General features: G+C 44.3%; 1 protein-coding gene across 4 annotated transcripts in view; it reads left to right on the plus strand.

The window, feature by feature from the left end:
• SASH1 (SAM and SH3 domain containing 1) overlaps nucleotides 1-26135 on the plus strand; it is a 284343-nt gene that overhangs the window by 17030 nt on the left and 241178 nt on the right. For 2 of the 4 annotated variants that reach the window (XM_063707938.1, XM_063707937.1), the window contains exon 2: nucleotides 6855-6939. The exons of the other annotated variants lie outside the window; for them this stretch is intronic. In XM_063707938.1, coding sequence (XP_063564008.1) covers nucleotides 6931-6939 — 9 coding nt within the window. In that variant the 5' untranslated portion in view covers nucleotides 6855-6930. The remainder of the gene's footprint in view (nucleotides 1-6854; nucleotides 6940-26135) is intronic. 4 annotated transcript variants of the gene reach the window in all.

The following is a 26135-nucleotide window of genomic DNA, read 5'->3' on the forward strand; positions in this document are numbered from 1 at the left end:
TTTGTTTTCATTCCCAGCCCAGGTCACCTCACAATCCATAACTGAGAAGCATTTTATACTTTGAGTTGATGGAAGGCAAGAAAAGAGAAGGGAGGGATGGCCGGTGCTGACTCAGGGCAGGGCGAATGGCACACTTGGTGCCAACACCCCGTTGGTCCCTTCCTGTGGAAAGGCGTGAGCCTATCTAACTTCACATGCCTCACGATCTCCAGCCTACAGCCTCTAACCTCATTTTGTCACTATTTTCTTTTCCTGTTGACTTCAGGGTAAAAGGCAGTGAAGTGGTCAGAGGAAGGTCTGCCCCTTACGCATCTCTGGTGGATTTGTCTGGATTTTTCTTCACGGTAACCAATGCCTTTGCCATGGTAAAGTAAGTTAGAGCTGGCTTTTTGGCAAAGGTTTCTTTTTAAGCCTGATTAGCCTTAGAGACAGAAAATTGTTACTGATAAGGCTGTCAGACTTGGAGAACATCTGAAATACGGGAATCTAAAAAGAAGTGCAATGAGTTTTGTGTGTTGAGGAATAGGGGCAGGGGATGCAGTCCCCTTTGATAAATAACCAGAGAGTGATTGCATTTATATCCTGACAGCATACTCATGTTGTATAGCCATTGTGAACACAAATGACAGCCATGAGTTCTGTGAGGAAAATGGTTTTTTTTGGTTGTGTTTTTTTTTTTTTTTTTTTTTTTTTGAGGCAGTCTCACTCTGTAGCCCAGGCTGGAGTGCAGTGGCACAGTCTCAGCTCACTGCAACCTCTGCCTCCCAGGTTCAAGCAATACTCCTGCCTCAGCCTCTTGAGTAGCTGGTATTACAGGCATGCACCACCATGTCCGGTTAATTTTTGTATTTCTAGTAGAGAAGGGGTTTCACTGTGTTGGCCAGACTGGTCTCAAACTCCTGACCTCAGTTGATCCGCCCACCTCGGCCTCCCAAAGTGCTGGGATTACAGGCGTGAGCCACCGTACCCAGCTTTCTGTGAGGGAAATCTCAGTGTTAATGAAATATTTAGTTTTTCTCAGTGATTACAACCAACACCCTTTAGCCTTTACGTCTTCGATTCCCAAGCATATGAGGAAAATTTCTCTTCTCTCTCCCAGTTGAGAACTGGGAATTAATGAAAAGGTTCTTGGCCGGGCGCGGTGGCTCATGCCTGTAATCCCAGCACTTTGGGAGGCCGAGGCGGGCAGATCACGAGGTCAGGAGATCAAGACCATCCTGGCTAACACAGTGAAACCCCGTCTCTATTAAAAATACAAAAAATTAGCCGGGCGTGGTGGCAGGCGCCTGTAGTCCCAGCTACTCGAGAGGCTGAGGCAGGAGAATGGTGTGAACCCGGGAGGCGGAGCTTGCAGTGAGCCAAGATCGTGCCACTGCACTCCAGCCTGGGCGACAGAGTGAGATTCCGTCTCAAAAAAGAAGGAAATTAAGGGTGGTGCAAGATGTGCTTTGTTAAACAGATGCTTGAAGGCAGCATACTCGTTAAGAGTCATCACCACTCCCTAATCTCAAGTACCCAGGGACACAAACACTGCAGAAGGCGGCAGGGCCCTCTGCCTAGGAAAACCAGAGAACTTTGTTCACGTTTATCTGCTGACCTTCCCTCCACTATTGTCCTATGACCCTGCCAAATCCCCCTCTCCGAGAAACACCCAAGAATGATCAATAAATACTAAAAAAAAGTTAAAAAAAAGAAAGAAAAAAAGATTCTTTAAAATTTCATTATGTTTTATGAAAGAGATAAAAGGCATCTTTTCTTAATGCCTGCATTCTTCCACTTTATCTTTTTTTTTTTTTTTTTGTATGAGAAAATATTGCTCTGTTGCCCAGGCTGGAGTGCAGTGGTGCAAATCATGGCTCACTGCAGCCTCAACTGCCCCTGCTCAAGCAATCCTCCTTCCTCAGCCTCCAGAGTAGCTGGGATTATAGACACGTGCCCCATGCCTGGCTAATTTTTTTGTTTTGTTTTGTTTTGTTTTGTACAGACAGGGTTTCACCGTTTGCCTAGGCTGGTCCTGAATTCCCCGGCTCCACCAATCCTCCCTCCTCAGCCTCTCAAAGCACTGGGATTACAGGCGTGAGCCACCTTACCTAACTCGCTTTATTTTTTGCATTATTTCATCTCACACTGTTTCCAACATTTTCCTTTCTACCTGTCATATCCAAGCCAAATGAACCAGAAATAACCACAATATCATCATTTTTAATAAGGTGCAAGGTGATTAGGACTTTTTGTGGTGCTGATTCTCTTTATTGGTGTTTTTAGAATATTGTTTGATCTATGTCCATGTCCTTTTGAATATTTTTCATATTGAAGAGTGAATATCATAAAGAGTACATTGTGACTACAGGTTTATTTTTTGATGCTCACATTACCGGCCCCCATTGGAAAATCTTCAGAGTATCTTGAAATTAGTGGTCCAACCCATGTGGTCAGGTCTGGGAGCCAGGAGGCCATGAGGATCAGCCTCCCCAACACACTTGCATTCCCTGACAGGCAGCTCAGGTGCTGTCACACTGAGGGGAGCACAGTGTGACATGTCTCGGTGTGTCCTTGATATTGGATAAACCCGAATTTCTGCAACTTAAGAGCCATGAAGTAATATCATTGCTTGGACGGTTTCCCTCACTTTTTTGGAATAAAGTTCAAGATAGTTTAATTCCTATTTAGCAAAACACAGATTACATCACAAAAGAGAAAAATGTTTAACTTTATTAAGAAATGCCAAGACTCTTGATATGGCTGAGAGCCAATGGATTTCTCCTGTGGCGTATTTTATCTGAATTCTTCTTGCTCACTTCAATTGGGGGGGAGAAAAGACTTCTGCTGAAACTATTGGAAAAGAGGTGCTTCGTTTTATAATTTCTAAGATGATTGATTTAAGCCCAGAGCTGCTGATGACCATCTCCCGCCATACAAAAAAAGCCTGCCTAAGATAAAATCAGCACAGAGAAAAGCAGGGCTTAGGTAAGGAGAGACGCAGATCCCCAGTGACAGCCCAAGCACCTGGCCCCACTCCTGATACTTCAGTGATGGGAACCAATCAATTCCCCATAGGGGCCGGGTGTGTTGTCTCATGCCTGTAATCCCGGCACTTTGGGAGGCCGAGGCGGGTGGATTGCCTGAGGTCAGGAGTCCTAGGCCAACCTGGCCAACATGGTAAAATCCTGTCTCTACTAAAAAAATACAAAAAATTAGCCAGGTGTGGTGGCGGGTGCCTGTAATCCCAGCTACTCAGGAGGCTGAGGCAGGAGAATCGCTTGAACATGGGGGACGGAGGTTGCAGTGAGCCCAGATCACACCATTGCACTCCAGCCTGGGCAACAGGAGTGAAACTTAGAAAGAGAGAAAGAGAGAGAGAGAGAGAAAGGAAGGGAGGGAGGGAGGAAGGGGAAGGAAAGGGAAGGAAGGGGAAGGCGAAGGAAGGAAGGAAGGAACGGAGGGAGGGAGGGAGGGGAAGGAAGGAAGGAGAAGGAAGGAGAAGGGAGGGAGGGAAGGAAGGAAGGGAAGGAGGGAGGGAGGGAGGGAGTGACTCCCAATATGACTAGGGTCACTTGCTAAAAGAGATCCCACACTCACCAGCAACCTAGGCCCAAGCCTTTCCTTCTCCATCCCACAGTTGCATTTCGTCCTTTTTAATGTAACCTCAGCACAGTTCCCATCCACAATGTCAGAGCCCAGAAATCAATCCCTTCAGGCCTTCAGCGTCCAGGACGTCTAAGGAGAGGGAAAAGCACAGCTTCAGCAGCTGCTCAAGGACCACTTCAGGGTGGGAGTTTGGGGCTGGAAGGTGCAAATACAATGGACAGAATCCAGGACGCGGCTATGCTAGACTGGGGACTGGGAGAAAGATGGGACAAGGAAATTCTAACTGTTGAGGGAATGGGTGAAGGAGCCTTGTGCCAGTCAGCACGTGTAGTGATGATGACATATGTAGTCAGAGGACACCCTCCACATTGGTACCCACTGTAGATCTTAAGAAACTGAACATGATCAGAGGAAACCTCACAATTCGACTGTGTAAAGTCATGCCATTATGTTTATGAAGACTGCTTCCCATTTATGCCTAATTACTGTGCAACTTAATAATGATTATGTACTTTGCTAAGTATGTGTCCGATGAATTGAATTTCTTAGATTTTATTTGATGGCATCTGTAAACACAACACGTGTGTGCTCCGGCTTCCCACTTCGTTCATAATACATATGAACTTGTCATTTGCCTACAACTTTTTAAAAAGTTTATAATGTTAAAGCATTTGTACTTAAGGAAATGAGGGGCCACAGACTGATAAATAAGTGGCATTGTTCCTGCAGTTGTTTTTATCCACAGGGAGGCATCACCATCATATTTTGGGCAATTTTTTTTTCTTTTTTTGAGACAGAGTAGAGTCTCGCTCTGTTGCCCAGGCTGGTATGCAGTGGCACGATCTCAGCTCACTGCAACCTCCACCTCCTAGGTTCAAGCAATTCTTCTGCCTCAGCCTCCCGAGTAGCTGGGACTACAGATGCACGCCACCACGCCCAGCTAATTTTTGTATTTTTAGTAGAGACGGGGTTTCACCATATTGGCCAGGCTGGTCTCGAACTCCTGACCTCGTTATCTGCCTGCCTCAGCCTCCCAAAGTGCTGGGATTACAGGCATGAGCCACAGCGCCCGGCCATCTTGGGCAATTAGGACATGGCAAAAATCAGGCAGTTGATTATTTGTTCATTCTTGCTTCAGATGAAATCCATTAAAAAGGAATATCAAGAATAACTTTGAAATGATAAAGGTTTGAGGTGACAGATATGCTAATTGCCCTGATTTGATCATTACACATGGTTTGCAGGTATTGAAATACCACATGCATCCCATAAATATGTTCAATTATTATGTGTCAATTTAAAATTTTTAAAAGAATAGCTTTTAAAAAGTGCAGGATGGCTAGTCATAGTGGCTCATGCCTGTAATCCCAGGACTTTGAGATGCCAAGGTGGGCAGATCACTTGAGGTCAGGAGTTCAAGACCAGCCTGGCCAATGTGACGAAACTCTGTCTCTAAAAAAAATACAAAAAAGATTAGTTGGACCTGGTGACATGGCGCCTATAGTCCCAGCTCCTTGGGAGTCTGAGGTGGGTGGATCGCTTGAGCCCGGGAGGTCAATGCTGCATTGAGTTGTGATCACACCACTGCACTCTAGCCTGGGTGACAAAGTATCAAAAAACAAGCAAACAACAACAACAACAACAACAACAACAAACTGTATTTATGACTCAGGGACTTTTTTTTAAAAAAAAGAAATACTGTTTTAAGTCAAATGAAAACCAAAAATAAAAAATAAGAACAAGAAAGTCATAACTTGGGGTATAAGATGTTTATTGTCATTGTTATTCTTGTTGTTGCTGATTTCCCAGCGGGTACTGGGGATAAGGTTAAAGAAAAAGAACCCAGAAATCCAGACTTGGAAAAGAAGAAGGAAGAGCTTAGAGCCAAGAAAAATAGATACTAGTACTTAAAAGAATTTGGTTATTTTAAGATCCTCCTGAGAAAGAGTGGCTAGCATCTTTAACACTGGTAGCAAAATCAGGCAAAGGAATCTAGGAAAAAAACGCCTGAATATGGAACAGGAAGGAACTAACTTTGTCAAATGTACTTAATGAAGTGTTTTTCAGGGTTATTTGAGATTAGAAAGTAGACAGAGTTGTCTTCTGTGATGATCTTTTCATAGAATCATGCAGCTGGGAGAAATAGTTTAGTGTTATTTCCTGCCTCAGGGAGCTATATAACTAAACCATCCCATTTGGATGGTTATCCAATTCATTTTTTTTAATCATTTAAACCACCATCTGCCCTGAGCTCTGAGCTTGCCTGCCATCCACATGGGCAGAAGGTGACACATTTGCCTAGGGGCTCCCGACAATCCCAGGCCCTACCTGCTTTATCCTGGGATATGGGCTAATGAAGCCTTCCACAGAAATGGGATTGTTTTTGGGATACAGCTATTATTACAGATATTAGCAACATTCTGCCTTCAGTCTCTTCTACGTGCTTATAGAAATGCACTGGCCTGTGGGGCTCTACACCTCAAAAAATAGCCTTGAGAAGGCTGTGCCCTAGGAAGAGGGGTGTAAAGGGCATGTTACTTAAACACCGACTTTCATAGGGACTCAGATGCTCCACATGTGGCTAGAGCCAGAGCTGTACCCTGGCAACTCAGTTCCCCTCTCCAGCAAACTAGCAACAGGGCAGAGCAAGGGAAGAGGCATGTGAATTCCACTGATCGTAGGTTCAATGCCAGGCTTTAAAAGGTCTATGTGAATCAGGCCGGGAACAGTGGCTCATGCCTATAATCCCAGTACTTTGGGAGGCCGAGGTGGGCAGATCACCTGAGGTCAGGGGTTTGAGACCAGCCTGGCCAACATGACAAAATCCTGTCTCTACTAAAAATACAAAAAATTAGCCGGGCATGGTGGCATGTGCCTGTAAGCCCAGCTACTCAGGAGGCTGAGGCAGGAGAATCACTTGAACCTGGGAGTTGGAGGTTGCAATGAGTCGAGATCGCACCACCCACTGTACTCCAGCCTGGGCAACAGAGTGATACTCCATCTCAAAAAAAAAAAAAAAAAAAAAAAAAAAAAGGTCTATGTGAATCAACAGCAGCCCAGAAAGGTGTATAAGATCTACCATGATCTGTAATAATCCCAAAGGGCTCATTTCACCTGGATATAGTGGCCACAGAGCAACCTGCACACCCTAAACGATCCAAACCCTGTAGGTGCTCAGTGCTGCTGGGAATGCCCCTCTAGATGTTCTCAGGACCAGAGCACTCCAGACTAGCACTGAGCAAAGATGTTGCCCTTTTTCTCCTCAGGCTTGGCTCCTTGCATGCAGCCAGGAATCAGCAGCCAGTGAGACATCTCCGATTGGTTTGCAGTTCTGTCAGATACATGCCTGGGGTGAGGAAGTGTCCTTGAACTGTTTGCTTATTCTTCCCTTCTGAATGGAAGTGGAGTGATTGCATCCCACAGGTTTCGGAGATGGCACTGGATTGGCGTCACTTGCTTGGCCCTGGACACTGGGCAGCACTGTGTGTGGAGGCTTTCCACCTGCCTTCTTGACAGCTGTACTTTCCCAGGCAGCGTGGGCAGAGTCGGAGCCAGAGACTCAGCTAGTCTGGAGGGGGAGGGGGAGGGGAATTGGAGAAATCTTGTTTATGCCACTGATGCCAGGATCTAAATTTTCTACAACCCACATGCCAGCGCCCTTTAAGCCTGCTCAAGAGGTGCTGTGAGTTGGAATCCTAGGAGAAGCCATTAGCTAGAGCTTTCCCCAAGGGACAACAGTGTTCCAGATTCTGTCTAAGATGCTGTTATAGTCCTTACCTTAGAACAACTATGCCAGCTGTCCCGGGAGGAGGAAAAGCAAAGGTTCTAGTCTCTCACTGGAACTTGGGAAATATTCAAATACACTCTTTGAGCATTAACATTTCTCAAGGGAGCAAGAGAAATCTGAGAAATAGTCATTGGCCTAATTTGGATGGCTGAATTGTTTCATGAAAAAGCCTGTGAATTGCAATTGAGATCTTGGCATGGATCTGGGGAGGCAAAGGGAATCTATTCTCTGAAAAGCACCATATGACTATGTCAGCCACACCTGGGCTGGCCCCGCCACCCAAAGATGCCCAAGTGGCACCGGTCATTTGCACATTTCTAAAGAGGCGTGCTTGGATTTTGCACAAAAAAATTCGGGTCCATGGCCACAAGTGGCTTTGCAGATGTGTTACTGGCCACAAGAGAAGGCAGACAAGAATTCAAATGAGGCTACACAGCCAAGAAACTGTTGCAGGATCAGCAGTTGAAATGGAGACCAGGGGCAGAATCCAGGAACGGTTGAGAACACAGACTTCAGGGTCAGAGTGGTACAAATCCTGGACCCTTTCCTTACTAGCTCTGAGACTCTGGACAAATGACTGAACCTCTCAGTAGGGATGGATGGTATAGATCCTTCCTCACCACAATGAAGTCCAAATAGGAATGATAGTAATAGGCCCTTTCTCACCAGGAGGTAGGAAGATTAAGCAGCAACTGGTGAAACACTTGCTTAGCACCCTGCCTGGAACATAACTAAGTACGTGATACATAGTTGCTACTGTTCTATTTATTATTTTTCCTACACAGAAAAGCCTGCATGAGGCCTGGAATTGCTAATGCCCCACGTTTTAAACAACACCTGATAAATGGCAGTGTGGAGTTGTGACCCTCAGCCTGTGTGATCAGATCCCAAGGTCTTAATCATAAGGAGGAACGAGAGGGGAGCAAAAATTTCTTAAAATTTTGAGTTGCCCTTATATCTTATTGGATGGAAAAAAGAACTTGGAAAAAGTGCTGAGTTTCTTTCTAAAGGGGTTCCACAGCTCAGTAGGGTATTCTAGTCTCCACCACTCCCTGTGCTCTATATTGACATCTGCCTTTTCCAAAGAATGGGAATTAAAAAACACTGGCACAGCCATTTTGTGAAAATGCATAGAATTGAATCTGGTTCCCACTTTTGAAATAGGCAAAGAAAAATTAATGGATGCCTAGTAAGTCTTTTGTACTAATAAGACCTATTATTATTTTCTTTCTCGTTCTCTCTCTCTCTCTCTCACACACACACATACACACCCATACACACACCAGTCTAATACAATGTCTTCATTTTATAGATGAGTAAACTGAGGCCCTGATAATGAAGTAAACGAGTACCGGCATTCCTAGCTACCCACTTTTAGGTGGTTTAAATGTAGCTTTGGGGGAAAAATAACCCTAGTCTTGATGCTGCAGTTGGGTGGGCAGGCTCATTACAGAGGCATTTTCAGCACTTAGAGAAAGGAGTTCTCTGTTTGCACACACACGTGCATACTTTATCTCTCTCTCTTCCAATTTTTGCTTTGTCCCCAAAATTCTGATACTCTCCTTCAGAGAAGGAGCTGAAGTAAACAAATCAACAATCAAGGCATTTTCTGAACAGAATGGATGCATTATTCTTTGGGTGAGTAGAACCCAGATTCTGATTTCTGTTCTTAACTCAGCTTTTTCTCCCTTGGAGAGGGGGAGTAATGGAGAAAAACAGAAACAAGTGATATTACTAATAACAACCCTTCCAGTTCTCTTTTGATTACTGATCAACCAGGTGACAATCCCACAGGGCAGAGAGTTATCTCGGCAGCCTGTGATACATTCAGTTTAAGCTGATGGCGGCGTATGGCAGCACAGCTCCAGCAGAAAAGCACTGTCCCCTGTCTGAGGACGTGCAGTTGGACTGAAGAACGGTGCAGAATTGTTCCTGCCATGCCTCTCTCCTTCACACCCCAGCACAAAGAAGGGCTGTGTGTTGACAGGAGCCAGCACTTCACCTGGTGGGTGGGGACAACTGCTGTATTGCCCACACCTTGCCCCTTAGTGAAATTGTTTATTTTCAATATTCTGACAGTCTGCATTCTATCCTTTGCACTAGTCCAATTTTTCCAAACAATGAAACAAAGTTTCGTATTATTCTAATACCACTTCTTATATGTATTGACTTTCATTACGCCTTTTGTTAGTTACCATCAAAACTTGTTGGAAATCATTGTTACTTTAAAGGAGGGAATACTTGTTGAAAAGCAAATTTCTATGGGATATTTGTGGGTTTTGTTTTTTGTTGTTTTGGTTTTTGTTGTTGTTGTTGTTGTTTTGAGACAGAGTCTCACTCTGTTACCCAGGTTGGAGTGCAGTACCGCGATCTCGGCTCACTGCAACCTCCGTCTCCCAGGTTCAAGCAATTCTCCTGCCTCAGCATCCCGAGTAGCTGGGATTACAGGAGCATGCCACCATGCCCAGCTAATTTTTGTATTTTTAGTAGAGACGGGGTTTCGCCATGTTGGCCAGGCTGGTCTCAAACTCCTGACCTCAAGTGATCCACCTGCCTCGACCTCCCAAAGTGCTGGGATTACAGGCATGAGCCACCACCCCAGGCCCTTGTGTATTATTATCATTAAGTATGTATTTTATTTTTTATATTTAAAGTAGTAGCACTTACTTAGCAGTTACTATGTTCCTGGAGATAATTACAACAATATTTCATGTAACTCTATGGGATTCATTGTATTCATGGCCCCATTTTATAGATGAGAAAACTAAGGCTCAATAGGATAGAGTGATTGACCCAAGGACAGTTGGTTCTAAACGCTGCTCTGTCCGACTCAAAAGGCAGCATGCTGGGACCTACAGTCTCCCTAAACTTGTTTATCTAGAGTGTTACACATATGTGAGCCCATGTCCAAAATCCCTTCGGTGCGGCAGTTTGGAGAAAGGGGTCAAGGACAAGGGCTTCTCCTTGGAGCTGGCATGGAGGATACCCAAGTCTGATGTAGTTTACTACTCTGCCCTGACTGTTCCTCCTTTTTTAAAGGATTTGGGGAATTTAGCAAAATATTGAAAGCACACATTTTCATGCTTGTGAAAGCAAAGGCCAAGAGCCAAAGGGCTGCAGCTGTGGATGCTTTTCCTCAGCATGAGGTTAACCTAAGGAAAGAAAGGCCTTCAGGGAAGAGAATCTCTTTACTGTTGCATTCTTAAAATTTCTAGTATTTCCATATGGACAGGACTGCTGCTCTTCCAGAAAACTTCTGGAAAAGCACCCTGAAGAGAGTCTGTCATGTGAACTATGGTTCATTCAGCACAGAGAGTAGGACTCTGGGCATGGTGCACGCTGTCGCGGGGAGCAGCGCTGTCGCGGGGAGCAGCCGACCTTCCAGAACTACAAAGGAGAGACCCTGTGGAGAGGGTCGCACCAGGGCCGTCACTGGGGAAGTCATTTTCCTCTTTCGTTTGTTTATTTTCCTGCGTAAAGAGGATGGTAAAATAGCTTAGACTAAAGACATTGTGTATAAAGACAGTGACAGGTTTATGTATTAAGCAACCTTTATTTGATTGTGACAACACTTTAAGATGAGAACAATGATACTAACTTTGAAACTAGGATTGTAAAAAAAAAATATGGGCCATCTAGTTAAATTTAGACTTTATGTAAATAATGAATATTTTTTAACATACATCCATCCTATGCAGTATTTGGGATATATATGTATACTAAAAAATTATTGTCCAGTTGTGGCGGCTTACGCCTGTAGCACTTTGGGAGGCCAAGGCGGGTGGATTGCCTGAGCTCAGGAGTTCAAGACCAGCCTGGGCAACACGATCAAACACTGTCTCCACTGAAATACAAAAGAAATTAGCTGGGTGCCCCTACAGGGCAGCGTGCACCTGTAGTCTCAGCTACTCAGGAGGCTGAGGCAGGAGAATTGCTTGAACCTGGGAGGCAGAGGTTGCAGTGAGCCGAGATCGTGCCACTGCCCTCCAGCCTGGGTAACAGAGCGAGACTCTATCTCTTAAAAAAAAAATTATTAATATTTTATCTGGTGGACCCTATTGAAGCATTGATGTTAACAAAATACCACCACTCTTGGTAAAAATTAGTACATGGCTATAATTTGCAAGTTTTAAGGGAAATAGCATTCATTAAAACAGAATAGAATGAATTATTGATTTGCAACTAATTGATTATTATAATTTTTTTTTTTTTGAGATGGAGTCTCGCTCTGTCACCCAGGCTGGACTCCAGTGGCGCGATCTTGGCTCGCTGCAACCTCTGCCTCCTGGGTTCAAGCGATTCTCCTGCCTCAGCCTCCCTAGTAGCTGGAATTACAGGTACCCACCATAATGCCCAGCTAATTTTTGTATTTTTTTTTTTCTAGTGGAGATGGGGTGTCACCATGTTGGCAGGCTGGTCTTGAACTCCTGACCTTGGGTGATCTGCCCACCACGGCCTCCCAAAGTTCTGGGATTATAGACATGAGCCGCCGTGCCCGGCCTTATTATAATTTCTTACGTGGCAATTTCTCACTTTAATTAGGTGCAGTAGCTCACACCTGTAATCCCAGCACTTTCGGAGACTGAGGCAGGAGGATTGCTTGAGCCCAGGAGTTGGAGACCAGCCTGGGCAACATGGCGAGACCCTATCTCTACAAAAAAATGTTTTTTAAAAATTAGTGTGGCCTGACATGGTAGCATGCATCTGTGGTCCCAGCTACCCAGGAGTCTAAGGTGGGAGGATCACTTGAGCCTGGGAGGTAGAGGCTACAGTGAACTGTGATCATGCCACTGCATTCCAGCCTGAACAGAGTGAGAGGGATGAAAGAAGGAAGGAAGGAAGGGAGGGAGGGAGGGAGGGAGGGAGGGAGGAAGGAAAGGAAGGAAGGAAGGGAAAAGAGGGAGGGAGGGAGGGAAAGGAAGGAAGAAAAGAAAGAAAGAGAGAAAGAAAAAAGAAAGAAAGAAAAAGAGAAAGAAAGAAAAAAAGAGAGGGAGGGAAGAAAGGAAGGAAGGAAAAAAGGAAAGAAGGGAAGGAGGGAGGGAAGGAAGGAAGGAGGGAGGGAGGAAGGAAGGAAAGGAAGGAAGGAAGGGAAAGGAGGGAGGGAGGGAAAGGAAGAAAAGAGAGAGAGAAAGAGAAAGAAAAAAGAAAGAAAGAAAGAAAAAGAGAGGGAGGGAAGAAAGGAAGGAAGGGAAGGAGGGAGGGAAGGAAGGAAGGAGGGAGGGAAGGAAGGAAGAAAGGAAGGAAGGAAGGAAAAGAAAGACTCACTTTAAATGAGTCTGTAAGTTTGTTAGCAGAGAGCCATTAGGTTATGTTTTCTCTTCAGTCAAAATATCATTAAATAATTCACAAATAAAAGCACACAGACAATTTTGCAAGCATTTAAAAACACTTTAAACTGTATATAAATGTTTTTGAGTTAAAGGAGGGAATTCATTCAACAAATACCTACTGAGCCCTCACTCTATGCCCAGCATGGTTGAAGGTGTTTGGGAAACAGCGGGAACAAAATGAACTTCTCTGTCCTCTTAGGCTTTATATTCTAGAGAATGGTGAAGTTTAAACTATAGCCAGTTGCCGGAGATGTAGTAAAATAGGGGAGCAGACCCTCTAACATTACAAAGATTTTTTTTGTAATGATTTTAGAAAAGAATTTTTTTTTTTTAGCATTTATTGGTGCTACAAGAATTAAGATATTCTGATATCATTAAAAGACTGTCGTTGGGTGCGGTGGCTCACACCTGTAGTCCCAGCACTTTGGGAGGCCGAGGTGGGTGGATCGCTTGTGGTCAGGAGTTTGAGACCAGCCTGGCCAACATGGTAAAACCTCATGTCTACTAAAGACACAAAAATTAGCCGGTCATAGTGGTGCACGTCTGTAATCCCAGCTACTCGGGAGGCTCAGGAAGGAGAATCTCTTGAACCCGGGAGGTGGCGGTTGCAGTGAACCGAGATCGCGCCACTCACTCCAGCCTGCAAGATGGGAGCAAGACTCCACCTCAAAAAAAAAAAAACAAAAAAACAAAAAAACGGCCTTTCAGGGTTCTCTGGGGTTTGATGGCTGAAAATGATATAAACATAAGAAGCCATTAAGTATCAGGTCAACCTGTATTAGGAGGGCCTGAGAAGCAAACATTAATTCAGGATGCTATCTTTGGTTAAAAGCTCTCAACTTTTAAATCAGAATAAATTTACAGGGTGCCTGTGAGCACTAGCCACCCCTAACCCGCCCCACCAACAAATAATTTGGTGGAGATTTTTAGGAGCAGATAATGTTGTCAAGATGTTGGGGAGGAAAGGAAACTTTCAATGCCTAGGGCCTGTTTCCATTGATGCATGGGTATCAGTTTAGCAACACACTGCAGCTCCCATTCTACACTTGAGAGGCAGCAAATTGCTTTTGGGTAGAAATGAATTAACTCTTTTCTATGACTACATTACCATAACATGCTGTCAGAAGTGATTTAGTAAACTGAATATGGAAGGCTAAAAACCTGAGTATAGTACCAAGAAATAAATTGATTAATGTGTCCTTTCATTAGTATGATCAGATTCACAAGATGATTTTATGCTAATACTCATTTTCATAGCCTCTATTGTCTGCCTTGGTAAACTCAGGGTTGGAAGGATGTTAAAAGTTATCCACTCTGACTTTCCTGTGCCCATCGGATGCTCTTTCCCCTCCGTAATATTCTCACCAGGTGGTCCAATCTTTTAAGGTGCACTAGAATAAGCTTTAGGGGCCTGGTCAAACAAACAAACAACTTTACCTCTCAGAAACAAGATTTTTTTTTTTTTTTTTTTTTTTTTGAGATGGGGTCTTGCTCTGTCACCCAGGCTGGAGTGTGGTAGCGAGATGTCGGCTCACTGCAGCCTCTGCCTCCCGGGTTCCAGTGATTCTCTCACCTCGGCCTCCCCAGTAGCTGGGATTACAGGCACGAGTAATCCTGGCTAATTTTTTATATTTTTATATTTATATTTTTACTGGCTAATTTTTTGTATTTTTAGTAAAGACGGGGTTTTACCACGTTGGCTAGGCTGGTCTCGAACTCCTGACCTCAGGTCATCCGCCTGCCTCGGCCTCCCAAAATGCTGGAATTACAAATGTAAGCCACTGCACCTGGCCAGAATTAAGCTACTTTGTTCCTTTCATTTAGACCAAGGAAGCAACATGAAGCCACAGTTTCAAAAACCCGACAGCACTGTGAAAAAGAATTCCCTATTTCTTTTACTGTAGAGAAGAAAAGGACTAGTAAAACCCTTTTTTATTAGTAGTCATTGTAGTTCTATATCTTTGTTTTTTGAGTTTGTTGTTGTTGAGACAGTCTTGCTCTGTCATCCAGGCTGGAGTGCAGTGGCACAATCTCAGCTCACTGAAACCTCCTCCTCGGCCAGGCTCGGTGGCTCATACCTGTAATCCTAGCACTTGGGAGGCCAAGGCCAGCAGATAAACTGCAGTCGGGAGTTCGAGTCCAGCCTGACCAACATGGAGAAACCCTGTCTCTACTAAAAATACAAAATCAGCCGGGAGTGGTGGTGCATGCCTGTAATCCCAGCTACTCAGGAGGCTGATGCAGGAGAATCACTTGAACCTGGGAGACAGAGGTTGCAGTGAGCCGAGATCGTGCCATTGCACTCCAGCCTGGGCAACAAGAGCAAAACTCCATCTCAAAAAAAAAAAAAAAAAAAACTCCGCCTCCTGGGTTCAAGTGATTCTCCTGCCTCCGCTTCCCGAGTAGCTGGGATTACAGATGCCCACCACCATGCCCGGCTAATTTTTGTATTTTTGGTAGAGACAGGGTTTCGCCATGTTGGCCAGGCTGGTCTCAAACTCCTGACCTCAGGTGATTCTCCTGCCTTGGCCTCCCAAAGTGCTGGGATTACAGGCGTGAGCCACTGTGCCCAACCTGGGGTTTTTCTTTTCTTTTCTTTTTGAGACAGGATCTTGCTCTGTGGCCCAGGCTGGAGTGCAGTGTTGTGATCATGGCTCGCTACAGCCTCAACCTCCCAGGCTGAAGCATTCCTTTCATCTCCGTCCCCCAAGTAGCTGGGACTACAGAAACACACCACCCCATCTTGGTGATTTTTTTTTTTTTTTTTTTTTTTGCAGTTTTTGCAGTTTTTGTAGAGGTCTTGCTCTACAAAACTACAAAAAAACAGTTTTTGTAGGGGTCTTACTATGTTGCCATGTTGCCCAGGCTGAACTTGTGGGCTCAAGCAATCCTCCCACCTCAGCCTCCCAAAGTGCTGGGATTACAGGCATGAGCCACCGCACCCGACCTGTAGTTCTATATTAAAAACAACTGACATTCACTAAATGATCATTATGTGCCAAACACTGTGCTAAATAATTTTTATGTTATTTCTTATTTAATCAAAAATTTCATCATTGACAAGACCCTTAAGAAGCTAGTAATAGGCCAGGCGTGGCAGCTCACGCCTGTAATCCGAGCACTTTGGGAGGCCGAGGCAGGCAGATCACGAGATCAGGAGATCGAGACCATCCTGGCTAACATGGTGAAACCCCGTCTCTACTAAAAATACAAAAAATTAGCCGGCGGTGGTGGCAGGCGCCTGTAGTCCCAGCTACTCGGGAGGCGGCAGGAGAATGGCGTGAACCTGGGACGTGGAGCTTGGAGTGAGCCGAGATCCCGCCACTGCACTCCAGTCTGGGCGACAGAGCAAGACTCCGTCTCAAAAAAAAAAAAAAGCTAGTAATATTATGACCTTGGTTAATAGAGACTAAGCGAGAGGTAGAGAAGGTAAGTAATTGCTTACCATTTTAACATTAGAAGGGATCTTTGGAATCCAAAACCACTCTTCTGATTTTCTAGTATTTGCCATGATACTTGTGTTAAAGAGTTAGAGCTGGAAATTTTAAATCTCTGCTGTTTTTGTTACTTCATGCTGCTTTATTCTCAAACTCATATAAAATGTCTCCATGCTGCAGAAATTATACACACATACACACACACACACGCAGAAATCATATATATATAGGGTACATTAGGTGTGTGTATATATATATATACACACACACGCACACGCAGAGAAATATATATATACACACTGTGTATATATATATAATTTCTGTGTTTATGTATTTCTGTGTGTATGTATTTATATACTGTGTGTGTGTATATATATGTGTGTGTGTATATACTCGAGAGCATATATATATATTCAAACTCCTGACCTCAGGAGTATATATATATATACACACACACACACAGAGAAAGAAAGAGATGATGGCAACTGTTCTTCTCCCAGTTCAACAATGGGGTAAGGTAAAGGAGATGAGAATGTGTTTGATTCCAGGCACCTCTGTACTTTAAAATTAGTTTGTTTATTTATTTATTTATTTTCGAGACAGAGTTTTGCTCTTGTTGCCCAGGCTGGAGTGCAATGGCACGATCTCAGCTCACTGCAACCTCTGCCTCCCAAATTCAAGCGATTCTCCTGCCTCAGCCTCCCGAATAGCTGGGATTACAGGCACACACCACCATGCCAGGCTAATTTTGTATTTTTAGTAGAAACAGGGTTTCACCATGTTGGTCAGGCTGGTCTCAAACTCCTGACCTCAGGTGATCCACCCACCTCAACCTCCCAAAGTGCTGCAATTACAGGTATAAGCCACCATGCCCGGCCTAAAATTTATTTAAAAATAAATCTATGACTCCATCCAACAGAAGCCAAGTACATATTCATCTCAAGCACAAATGGAACATTCTTCAGGATAGACCATATGCTAAGCTATAAAATAAGACTCAAGATAAAGGAATCAAAATCATAGAGTATGCTTTCTGACTATAATGGAATTAAATTAGAAATCAATAACAGAAGGAAATTTGAGAAATTCACAAATATGTAAAAATTACTCCTAGGCTGCGCGCAGTGGCTCACGCCTGTAATCCCAGCACTTTTGGAGGCTGAGGCAGGCAGATCACTTGAGGTCAGGAGTTCGAGACCAGCCTGGCTAACATGGTGTAACCCCATCTCTACTAAAAATACAGAACTAAGCTGGGTGGTGGCGGGCACCCATAATCCCAACTACTCAGGAGGCTGAGGCAGGAGAATCACTTGAACTCGGGAGGTGGAGGTTCCAGTGAGCCAAGATTGTGCCACAGCACTCCAGCGACTCTGTCTCAACGAAATAAATAAATAAATAAATAAATAAATAAATAAATAAACAAACAAATAAAATAAAAATACTCCTAAATAGTCAGTGGATCAGAGAAGAAATAACAAGGAATATTAGGAAATGCTTTAAGATGGAAAAATGCAATATACCAAAACTTATAAGATGCAGCTAAAACAATGCTCAGAGGGCAATGTATGGCTCTAAATGCCTATATTTAAAAGGAAGAAAGATCTCAAATTAATAACCAAATCGGGGGCCAGGTGCGATGGCTCACGCCTGTAATCCCAACACTTTGAGAGGCCGAGGTGGGTGGATCACGAGGTCAGGAGTTCAAGACGAGCCTGGCCAAAATGGTGAAACCCTGTCTCTACTAAAAATACAAAATTGGCTGGGCGCAGTGGCTCACGCCTGTAATCCCAGCACTTTGGGAGGCCCGGGCGGGCGGATCACGAGGTCAGGAGATCAAGACCATCCTGAGTGACACGGTGAAACCCTGTCTCTACTAAAAAAATACAAAAAATTAGCGTGGTGGTGGGCACCTGTAGTCCCAGCTACTCAGGAGGCTGAGGCAGGAGAATGGTGTGAACCCGGGAGGCGGAGCTTGCAGTGAGCCGAGATCGCGCCACTGCACTCCAGCCTTGGCGACAGAGTGACTCCGTCTCAAAAAAAAAAAAAAAAATTAGCCGGGCATGGTGGCGGGCGCCTATAATCCTAGCTACTCGGGAGGCTGAGGCAGAGAATTGCTCTAACCGGGGAGGCAGAGGTTGCAGTGAGCCGAGACCACGCCACTGCACTCCAGCATGGGCGACAGAGTGAGACTCCGTCTCAAATAAAATAAAAATTAAAATTAAAAATAACCAAATCTTCCACCTTAAAAAAAAGAGAAGAAAAAGAACTTTTTAAAGACCTATCGTTAAAATTTTACAACTTCTAGAAAAGCTTATTAAAATAACTTCTACATTCTGGCGAGGTGCCATGGCTCACGCCTGTAATCCCAACACTTTGGGAGGCCGAGGCAGGCGGATCACTTGAGGTCAGGAGTTCGAGATCAGCCTGGCCGACATGGTAAAATCCCGTCTCTATTAAAAATACAAAAATTAGCTGGACGTGGTGATGGCGGGTGCCTGTAATCCCAGCCACTTGGGAGACTGAGGCACCAGAATCGCTTGAACCCAGGAGGTGGAGGTTGCAGTGAGCCAAGATTGTGCCACTGCACTCTAGCCTGGGCGATAGAGCGAGACTCAATCTCAAATAAATCAGTAAATAAATAACTTCTACAGTCTATACTACTCAGTTCCTGAATACACATTTCTTTAGAATGTATTCAGCAGTTTATCCCCTATTTATACACTTTTGGTCATTGTTCCAGAGTTTCTTTCTCATTAACATTCCTGGGCTGAGGCTCATTTCCTCAAGTTCTTTGCATCTTTTGTCTACTGCTGCATGGGTTCCTGAGGAGAGTTAAAGGTTCTATTTGTTCCTGAGTTTACAATCAGAAGCTCACCAAAGCTCTTGCTCTGTGGAAACCTTGAAACTGATCTCTTGACAAGGCGCAGTGGCTCACGCCTGTAATCCCAGCACTTCGGGAAGCCGAGGCGGGGGGATCATGAGGTCAGGAGTTCGAGATCACCCTGGCCAAGAGACCAGCCTGGTCAATACGGTGAAACCCCATCTCTACTAAAAATACAAAAATTAGCTGGGTGTGGTGGCGGGCACCTATAATCCCAGCTACTCGAGAGGCTGAGGCAGGAGAATTGCTTGAACCCAGGAAAAAGAGATTACAGTGAGCCGAAGATCGTGCCATTGCACTCCACCCTGGGCGACAAAGCGAGACTCTGACTCAAAAAAAAAAAAAAAAAAAAAAGAAAGAAAGAAAGGAAAGAAAATGATCTCTCTTTCAGTCAGGATTCAGCATTTAAACAACTGGCAGACCCAGTGAGTTTGACAAGAGTCAAATAAGGGGACTATTTAACAGAGCTGTGGGCAGGATTAAAGAAAAACCAAAGATAGTGACGCACCAGAAACTAGCAACATCAGAAAGCCTTTCCTATGCTTAAGTCTGAAGGGGAAATTCGAGGAACCAATTGTTAAATCAGGTACCAGAACGTTTATGTTTTAGAATAACTCAGGGAATACAATGGGAATGTCCATGGCACAAAGAAATGATGAGTGCTTGAGGTGATGAGCCCCATTTATCCTGGTGTGATTATTATATGCTTGTGTCAAAATATCTCATGTGCCTCATAAATATATACACCTACTATGTATCCATAAAAATTCAAAATTAAAACAATTTTAAAAAAAGAAAACAGAACCCTGGAAGAAGGAGTTACCTCTACTGATCCCTGGCCTTAGAGGGATGTAGCAACTGCTAAAACTTTGGCAGGTGGGGGGCACAGGTAAGAATAGACATAAATACCCTACCTACTTCTTTCTCTTTCCACTCGCTTGTTCTCTCTGCCATTGACCCAACCCAAAAGAAGCCAGAGAACCAGGAAGTCAGGATGCCATCTATAGATGTCCGCCTCTAAAGGGACAGATGGCAGAGATAGATCTGAGGGGAAGATGGAAATTAACCAGCACAAGTCCTCCAGCCAGGGCCACAGGCCTCTGAGCCCCAAGGTTCCAGGCCTCAGCTGGGTCCCAGGGAAACTCTTGTTGATTGGCAAGACTCTTCACCCACTGCCACTTCCTCTGTTGCTGAGGTTGCTTTCTGCTTCCAATATTTTGTGTTCTCAAAGCAGCTGCTACTTCAACCCACACTAAGTTTCTCCAGGGAGTCTTCAGTCTTGCTGTGGTAGGGGAGGCATCCGTCCACACTCCTACTTACAGCCCCTCTTTTGTTTTATCGAAGCAGTCTTTCCCTCCTATTCGCACAGTCTCCTCTCCCTAGAAACACACACAAGATTCTCCCGAGCTGAGACAGGGTCAGGTTTTCTTCTTCATCCCTCCTTTCCCCCTGAGAAAGAGGCTGTAGAACACATCACCCAACAGCCCATGCAGAACCCCTGTGTCTCAGAAACCAGCTGCTCTCAAGAATTGGGAGAGCTTCATCCTGGCCACAGGAATGGGAATGTACCTCTAGGAACTCACTCTGTGCAATGTGCTCAAGCAGAGGTGGGTCAGATGACCAGGCCTTGGTATTTGTAAATATATAGGGTGACAGTTCCTCTTAGTCATCCTTGAGTGACCCAGAGAACTGGCTGCTTGTCACATCCTCAGCACAACCTACCTTTCTCTTTCTTTTCTTTCTTTCTTTCTTTCTTTCTTTCTTTCTTTCTTTCTTTCTTTCTTTCTTTCTTTCTTTCTCTCTCTCTCTCTCTCTCTCTCTCTCTCTCTCCATCTCTTTCTTTCTTTTCTTTCTTATTTTTTGAGACAGAATCTCGCTCTGTCATCCAGGCTGGAGTGCAGTGGCTCAATCTTGGCTCGCAGCAACTTCCGCCTCCCAGGTTCAAGCGATTCTCCTGCCTCAGCCTCCTGAGTAGCTGGGATTACAGGTGTGTGCCACCATGCCTGGCTAATTTTGTATTTTTAGTGGAGACAGGGTTTCGCCATGTTGGTCAGGCTGGTCTCGAACACCTGACCTCGTGATCTGCCTGCCTCAGCCTCCCAAAGTGCTGGAATTACAGACATGAGCCACCGCACCTGGCCAGCACAACCTTTATAGGCAACTGGAGAGGAAGCTGGGAGCCCTACCCTAAAACAGCTTACAGTATAATGAGGTGCCAAGCACATTAAATAATAGCATCCTCCTGGAACAAGATATTTATGAAACAGGTTCCGTGGCTGCCCCAAGGCTCCAAGCGTCTGATTGTATTTACTGTTATTCCACGCCTTGCTGATCCCAGGCTTCAAAGGTTGATGTATGACTGATCCTAAGAATCCAGCCCTACCAGAATGACCTGTCATCTCCCTCCTGCTGCTTGTTGAATTAGGCAGCTGTTTGTTGAATTAGGTTATTAAAATGTCTGCTCAGCCTCTTAGTCAACTTAACTTGGCTTTATTTTGATGGAAAGCAAATCACTTAGTAGAATTTTGCTTAATTGGTCACTTGGCTCAGGGTTTGATGACTTTTCCAGTAATATTTGCACGACAAATATATTTTATTTAATTCTTTTCTGAAATAATTCAGCTGACTCTGAATGGTCAAGATGTGCAAAGCACTGAAGAGGCGCCATGATCCTAGCAGGAGATCTATGGTAATATGAGGGCAGAAAACACGGAAGAGAGACAGCCTGAACACTCACAGATTTACCATGGAGATAAGCAAGAAGTATAACCACCCACAGTGTCCTCACTATCTTTTTGATCTCTTTCTTGGGTATCTCTGGATCCATCTTTTTCTCTGGATTTCTAACCTCCATGTCCCTCTTTCACTTCTTCTGTGGTGTCTCACCTGTGTTTGTGTACGTGTGTGTATGCATGCACACATCCAAGTGTATATATGTATCGCACCTTGGGCAAAATTTAATAATGGTGTTTTGCCACAGTTAAAAAGATATTAAATCCGCCCCCCCCCCCAAAAAATGTATAATAATGGGTAACAATATGGCATTTTAAAGAACTTGCTCTGTAATGGGTCCCAGGCAAAGAACTCTTCAGGTATCATCATATCAGTTGTTCATCAAAAACTTAGGAGCTTTTTTTTTTTTTGAGACGGAGTTTCACTCTGGTTGCCCAGGCTGGAGTGCAATGGCGCTGCCTTGGCTCACTGCAACCTCCGCCTCCCAGGTTCAAGCAATTCTCCTGCCTCAGCCTCCCAAGTAGCTGGGATTACAGACATGCGCCACCACGCCCGGCTAATTTTTGTATTTTTAGTAGAGATAGGGTTTCACCATGTTGGTCAGGCTGGTCTCGAACTCCTGACGTCAGGTGATCCACCCACCTCGGCCTCCCAAAGTGCTGGGATTACAGGTGTGAGCCACCACACCTGGCAACTTAGGAGCTTTTTAAAGTATTTTCTGCTTTACTGTCTTGTGATGTAGTTTCTCATGTCTAGAAAATAGAATTGTTCCTTGTCAGTCCATAAGATTCTCTTTCTCTGCCAGACGCAGTGGCTCATGCCTGTAATCCCAGCACTTTGGGAGGCCGAGGTGGGTGAATCACCTGAGGTCAGGAGTTCGAGACCAGCCTGACCAACATGGCAAAACCCCATCTCTACTAAGAATACAAAAATTAGCCAGGCGTGGTGGCACACGCCTGTAATCCCAGCTACTCAGGAGGCTGAGGCAGGAGACTTGCTTGAACTCAGGAGGTGGAGGTTGCGGTGAGCCAAGATTGCACCATTGCACTCCAATTTGGGTGACAGAGCAAGACTCTGTCTCCAAAAAAAAAAAAAAAAAGATTCTCTTTCTCTAAATGGTCCCATCAGGAATGGCTTGGTGCTTGTAGTTATGCTGCCTGGGGGGAGAAAAGAGTACGGAATATTCGGTGAGAACTGAAGGTTATTATAATCCAAAAAGAGTGATGGAGTATAAAGACAACGTCTTTTCAAATAGACTTTGCAAGACTTTCTGCCCTTTCAGTGGTAAAGGCTAAGCAGTGGTTTGCTGGCTTTGCCCTCTGTGAGTTACAGAAAGGCCTTTGCTTATAAATCCATGGAGCTAAAGGTCACATGAAGGGCTTGCCTGCACTAGCTTATTTACTCCAGGATCAGAATCAAGACCTCAGTTAATCTCAGTTACACTAGTGTGGCATATTTCCCACCTCCACCCATATCCACCCACTAGTTCTGGCCCCAGATTGTCTCTGAGCTGGCCCTGCCCACTGGTCAGAACAGATTGGCAAATGATCATTCCTTAGGACAGCCACGGCTTGTACAACAGGCAGGAATGAGGTCAGAAGAAAGGCAATTGTCCTCATATCCTTGGTAGATGGAGGCTTAAGTTACCTTCTCATGTTGCTTTAAAAAAAAAAAAAAAAAAAGGCTAGTTCCTCTCTCCTTGTATTAAAAGACTTAGGGTATGAAGGTCAATTGTAAACATTTGACAGGTGACCTTTGCCAGCATGTTGGGTGGGTCAGAGCTCTAAACACATACACACCATGTACGAGGGTATCATTCATTTCTTGGGCAAAGGAGAACAAAAACTGGCGAGTTTTGAGTAATTAATATCCCGTCTTCCATTTAAATGTCAACCTAGGAGTATTCAGTGAGGACATATGATGTTCAAGGCACCATGTGGGGGAATGTAGGGAAATCTGGCAGAGTTTAGAATCCAGTAGAAAATTAAAAATATAAACAAGCATAGTACAGGAAGTACATGGTAAAACTTGGCCTCTAGGCTGGGCCTGGTGGCTCAGGCCTGTAATCCCAGCACTTTGGGAAGCCGAGGAGGGTGGATCACCTGAGATCAGGAGTTTGAGACCAGCCTGGCTAACATGGTGAAACCCCGTTTCTACTAAAAATACAAAAATTAGCCAGGTGTGGTGGTGCGTGCCTGTAGTCCCAGCTACTTGGGAGGCTGAGGTAGGAGAATCTCTTGAACCCAGGAGACGGAGGTTGCAGTAAGCCAAGATTGCGACACTGCACTCCAGCTGGGCGACAAGAGTGAAACATTGTCTCAAAACAAAACAGAACAAAACAAAACAAACTTAGCCTCTGGAATCAAAAAAGCCTCAGTTCAAATCTCTGCTCTATCTATTTAACAACTGGTGCTGGAACAATAGGACATCCGTATGTGAAAAAAAAAAAAAATAGATCGTAGACCTCAATGTAAAATTGCTGTGACTTTGGTAAATAAGATTTTGTCACTAAAACAAGATATGATTCATAAAAGAAAACATGGATATAAATTGAACTTAGTCAAAATTTAAAATTCTCCTTGAAAGATGCTATAAAATGAAAAGGCAACCACACACTGAGAGAAAATATTTGCAAAGTATGTATTTGATAAAGGACTTGTATCCAGAATATATATTCAGTTATCTCAAAACTCAATAATAAGAAAATAGCATAATTTTTAAAACGGGCAAAAGATTTAACAGAACACATGAAAAGATACTCAACATAATTAGTCATCAGGAAAATGCAAATTTAAAAACAACAAAATAACTATTAGAATGACTTTTAAAAAAAAAAGGCTGGTAATGGCAAGTGCTGGCAAGGATGTGGAGCAAAGGAAACTCTCAAGCATTGCCTATTGGAATAGAAAATAGTGTAGAAAGTCAGTCTGACAGGTTTTTGTTTGTTTGTTTTGCTTTGTTTTGTTTTGTTTTTTTGAGCCAGGGTCTCATTATGTTGCCCAGGCTGGTCTCAAACTCCTGGGCTCAAGTGATCCTCCGGCCTCAGCCTCCTGAATAGCTGGGATTACGGGCAAGCACCACCACACCTAAGCTTCTTTTTTTCTTTTCTTTTTTTTTTTCTTTCTTTTTTTCCCCCCCAAGATGGAGTGTCACTCTGTCGCCCGGGCTGGAGAGCAGTGGCATGGTCTCGGCTTACTGCAACATCTGCCTCCCAGGTTCAAGCGATTCTGCTGCCTCAGCCTCCCAAGTAGCTGGGATTACAGGCGCCTGCCACTATGCCCAGCTAATTTTTTTATTTTTAGTAGAGACAGGGTTTCACCATGTTGGCCAGGCTCATCTCAAACTCCTGACCTTGTGATTCACCTGCCTTGGCCTCCCAAAGTGCTGGGATTACAGGCATGAGCCACTGTGCCTGCCACCACACCTAAGTTTCTAATAAAATTAAATATACATGCGAACTTTCCCTATAACCCACCAATCCGACTTCTAGGTATGAAAAAGTGAAAAGAAAACCTATTTTCAAATAAAACCTGTCGGCCAGATGTGGTGGCTAACGCCTGTAATCCCAACACTTTGGGAGGCTGAGGCAGGAGGACTGCTGGAGCCCAGGAGTTTGAGACCGGCCTGGTCAACATGGTGAAACCCCATCTCTACTGAAAATAGAAAAATTAGCTGAATGTGGTAGCATGCACCTGTAGTTGCAGCTACTTGGGAGGCTGAGGTAGGAGGATCCCCTGAACCTGGGACAGGGAGGTTGCAGTGAGCCAAAATGGCACCATACTACTGCACTCCAGCCTGGGCGACAGGGCAAGACCTTGTCTCATAAAAACAAAAAAATAAAATAAAACCTTTCCTTGAATGTTTATCATGGCTTTGTTCATAATCAAGAAAAACTAAACAATTTTCAAACCTGCTTCAACTGGTAAACAGGTAAACTCTGGTACATCCACACAGTGGAATATGGCTCAGCAATAAAAAGCAAGAAACTTCTGATACACTGAGTCACCTGGATGCATCTCAAATGCTTCTTGCTAAGTGAAAGGATCCAGACTCAAAAAGCTGCATACTGTATGATTCCATGTGTATGACATTTTGGAAAAAGTCAAACAGTAAGGATAGAAATCAGATCAGTGTTTTCTGGAGTTTGGTGGTCGGGGGACGAGTTGACTGTTAAATAGCATGAGGGCAGTCTGTGGGGTGATGGAACTGTTCTATATCTTGACTGTCATGCTGGTTACATGACTGTAATACTCACCGTGTTGTGCAATGAAAAGCATGAGTTTTAGTGTGTAAATTATACCTCCATAAGCCTGATCAGGAAGAAAAAAGAAGCAATACTCTAGATAGTACTTAGTCATCAAAAACCATGAAGGTGGTCA

The sequence above is a fragment of the Gorilla gorilla genome, chromosome 5 (genome assembly GCF_029281585.2).
Source record: "Gorilla gorilla gorilla isolate KB3781 chromosome 5, NHGRI_mGorGor1-v2.1_pri, whole genome shotgun sequence".
Classification (NCBI taxonomy): Eukaryota; Metazoa; Chordata; class Mammalia; order Primates; family Hominidae; genus Gorilla; species Gorilla gorilla.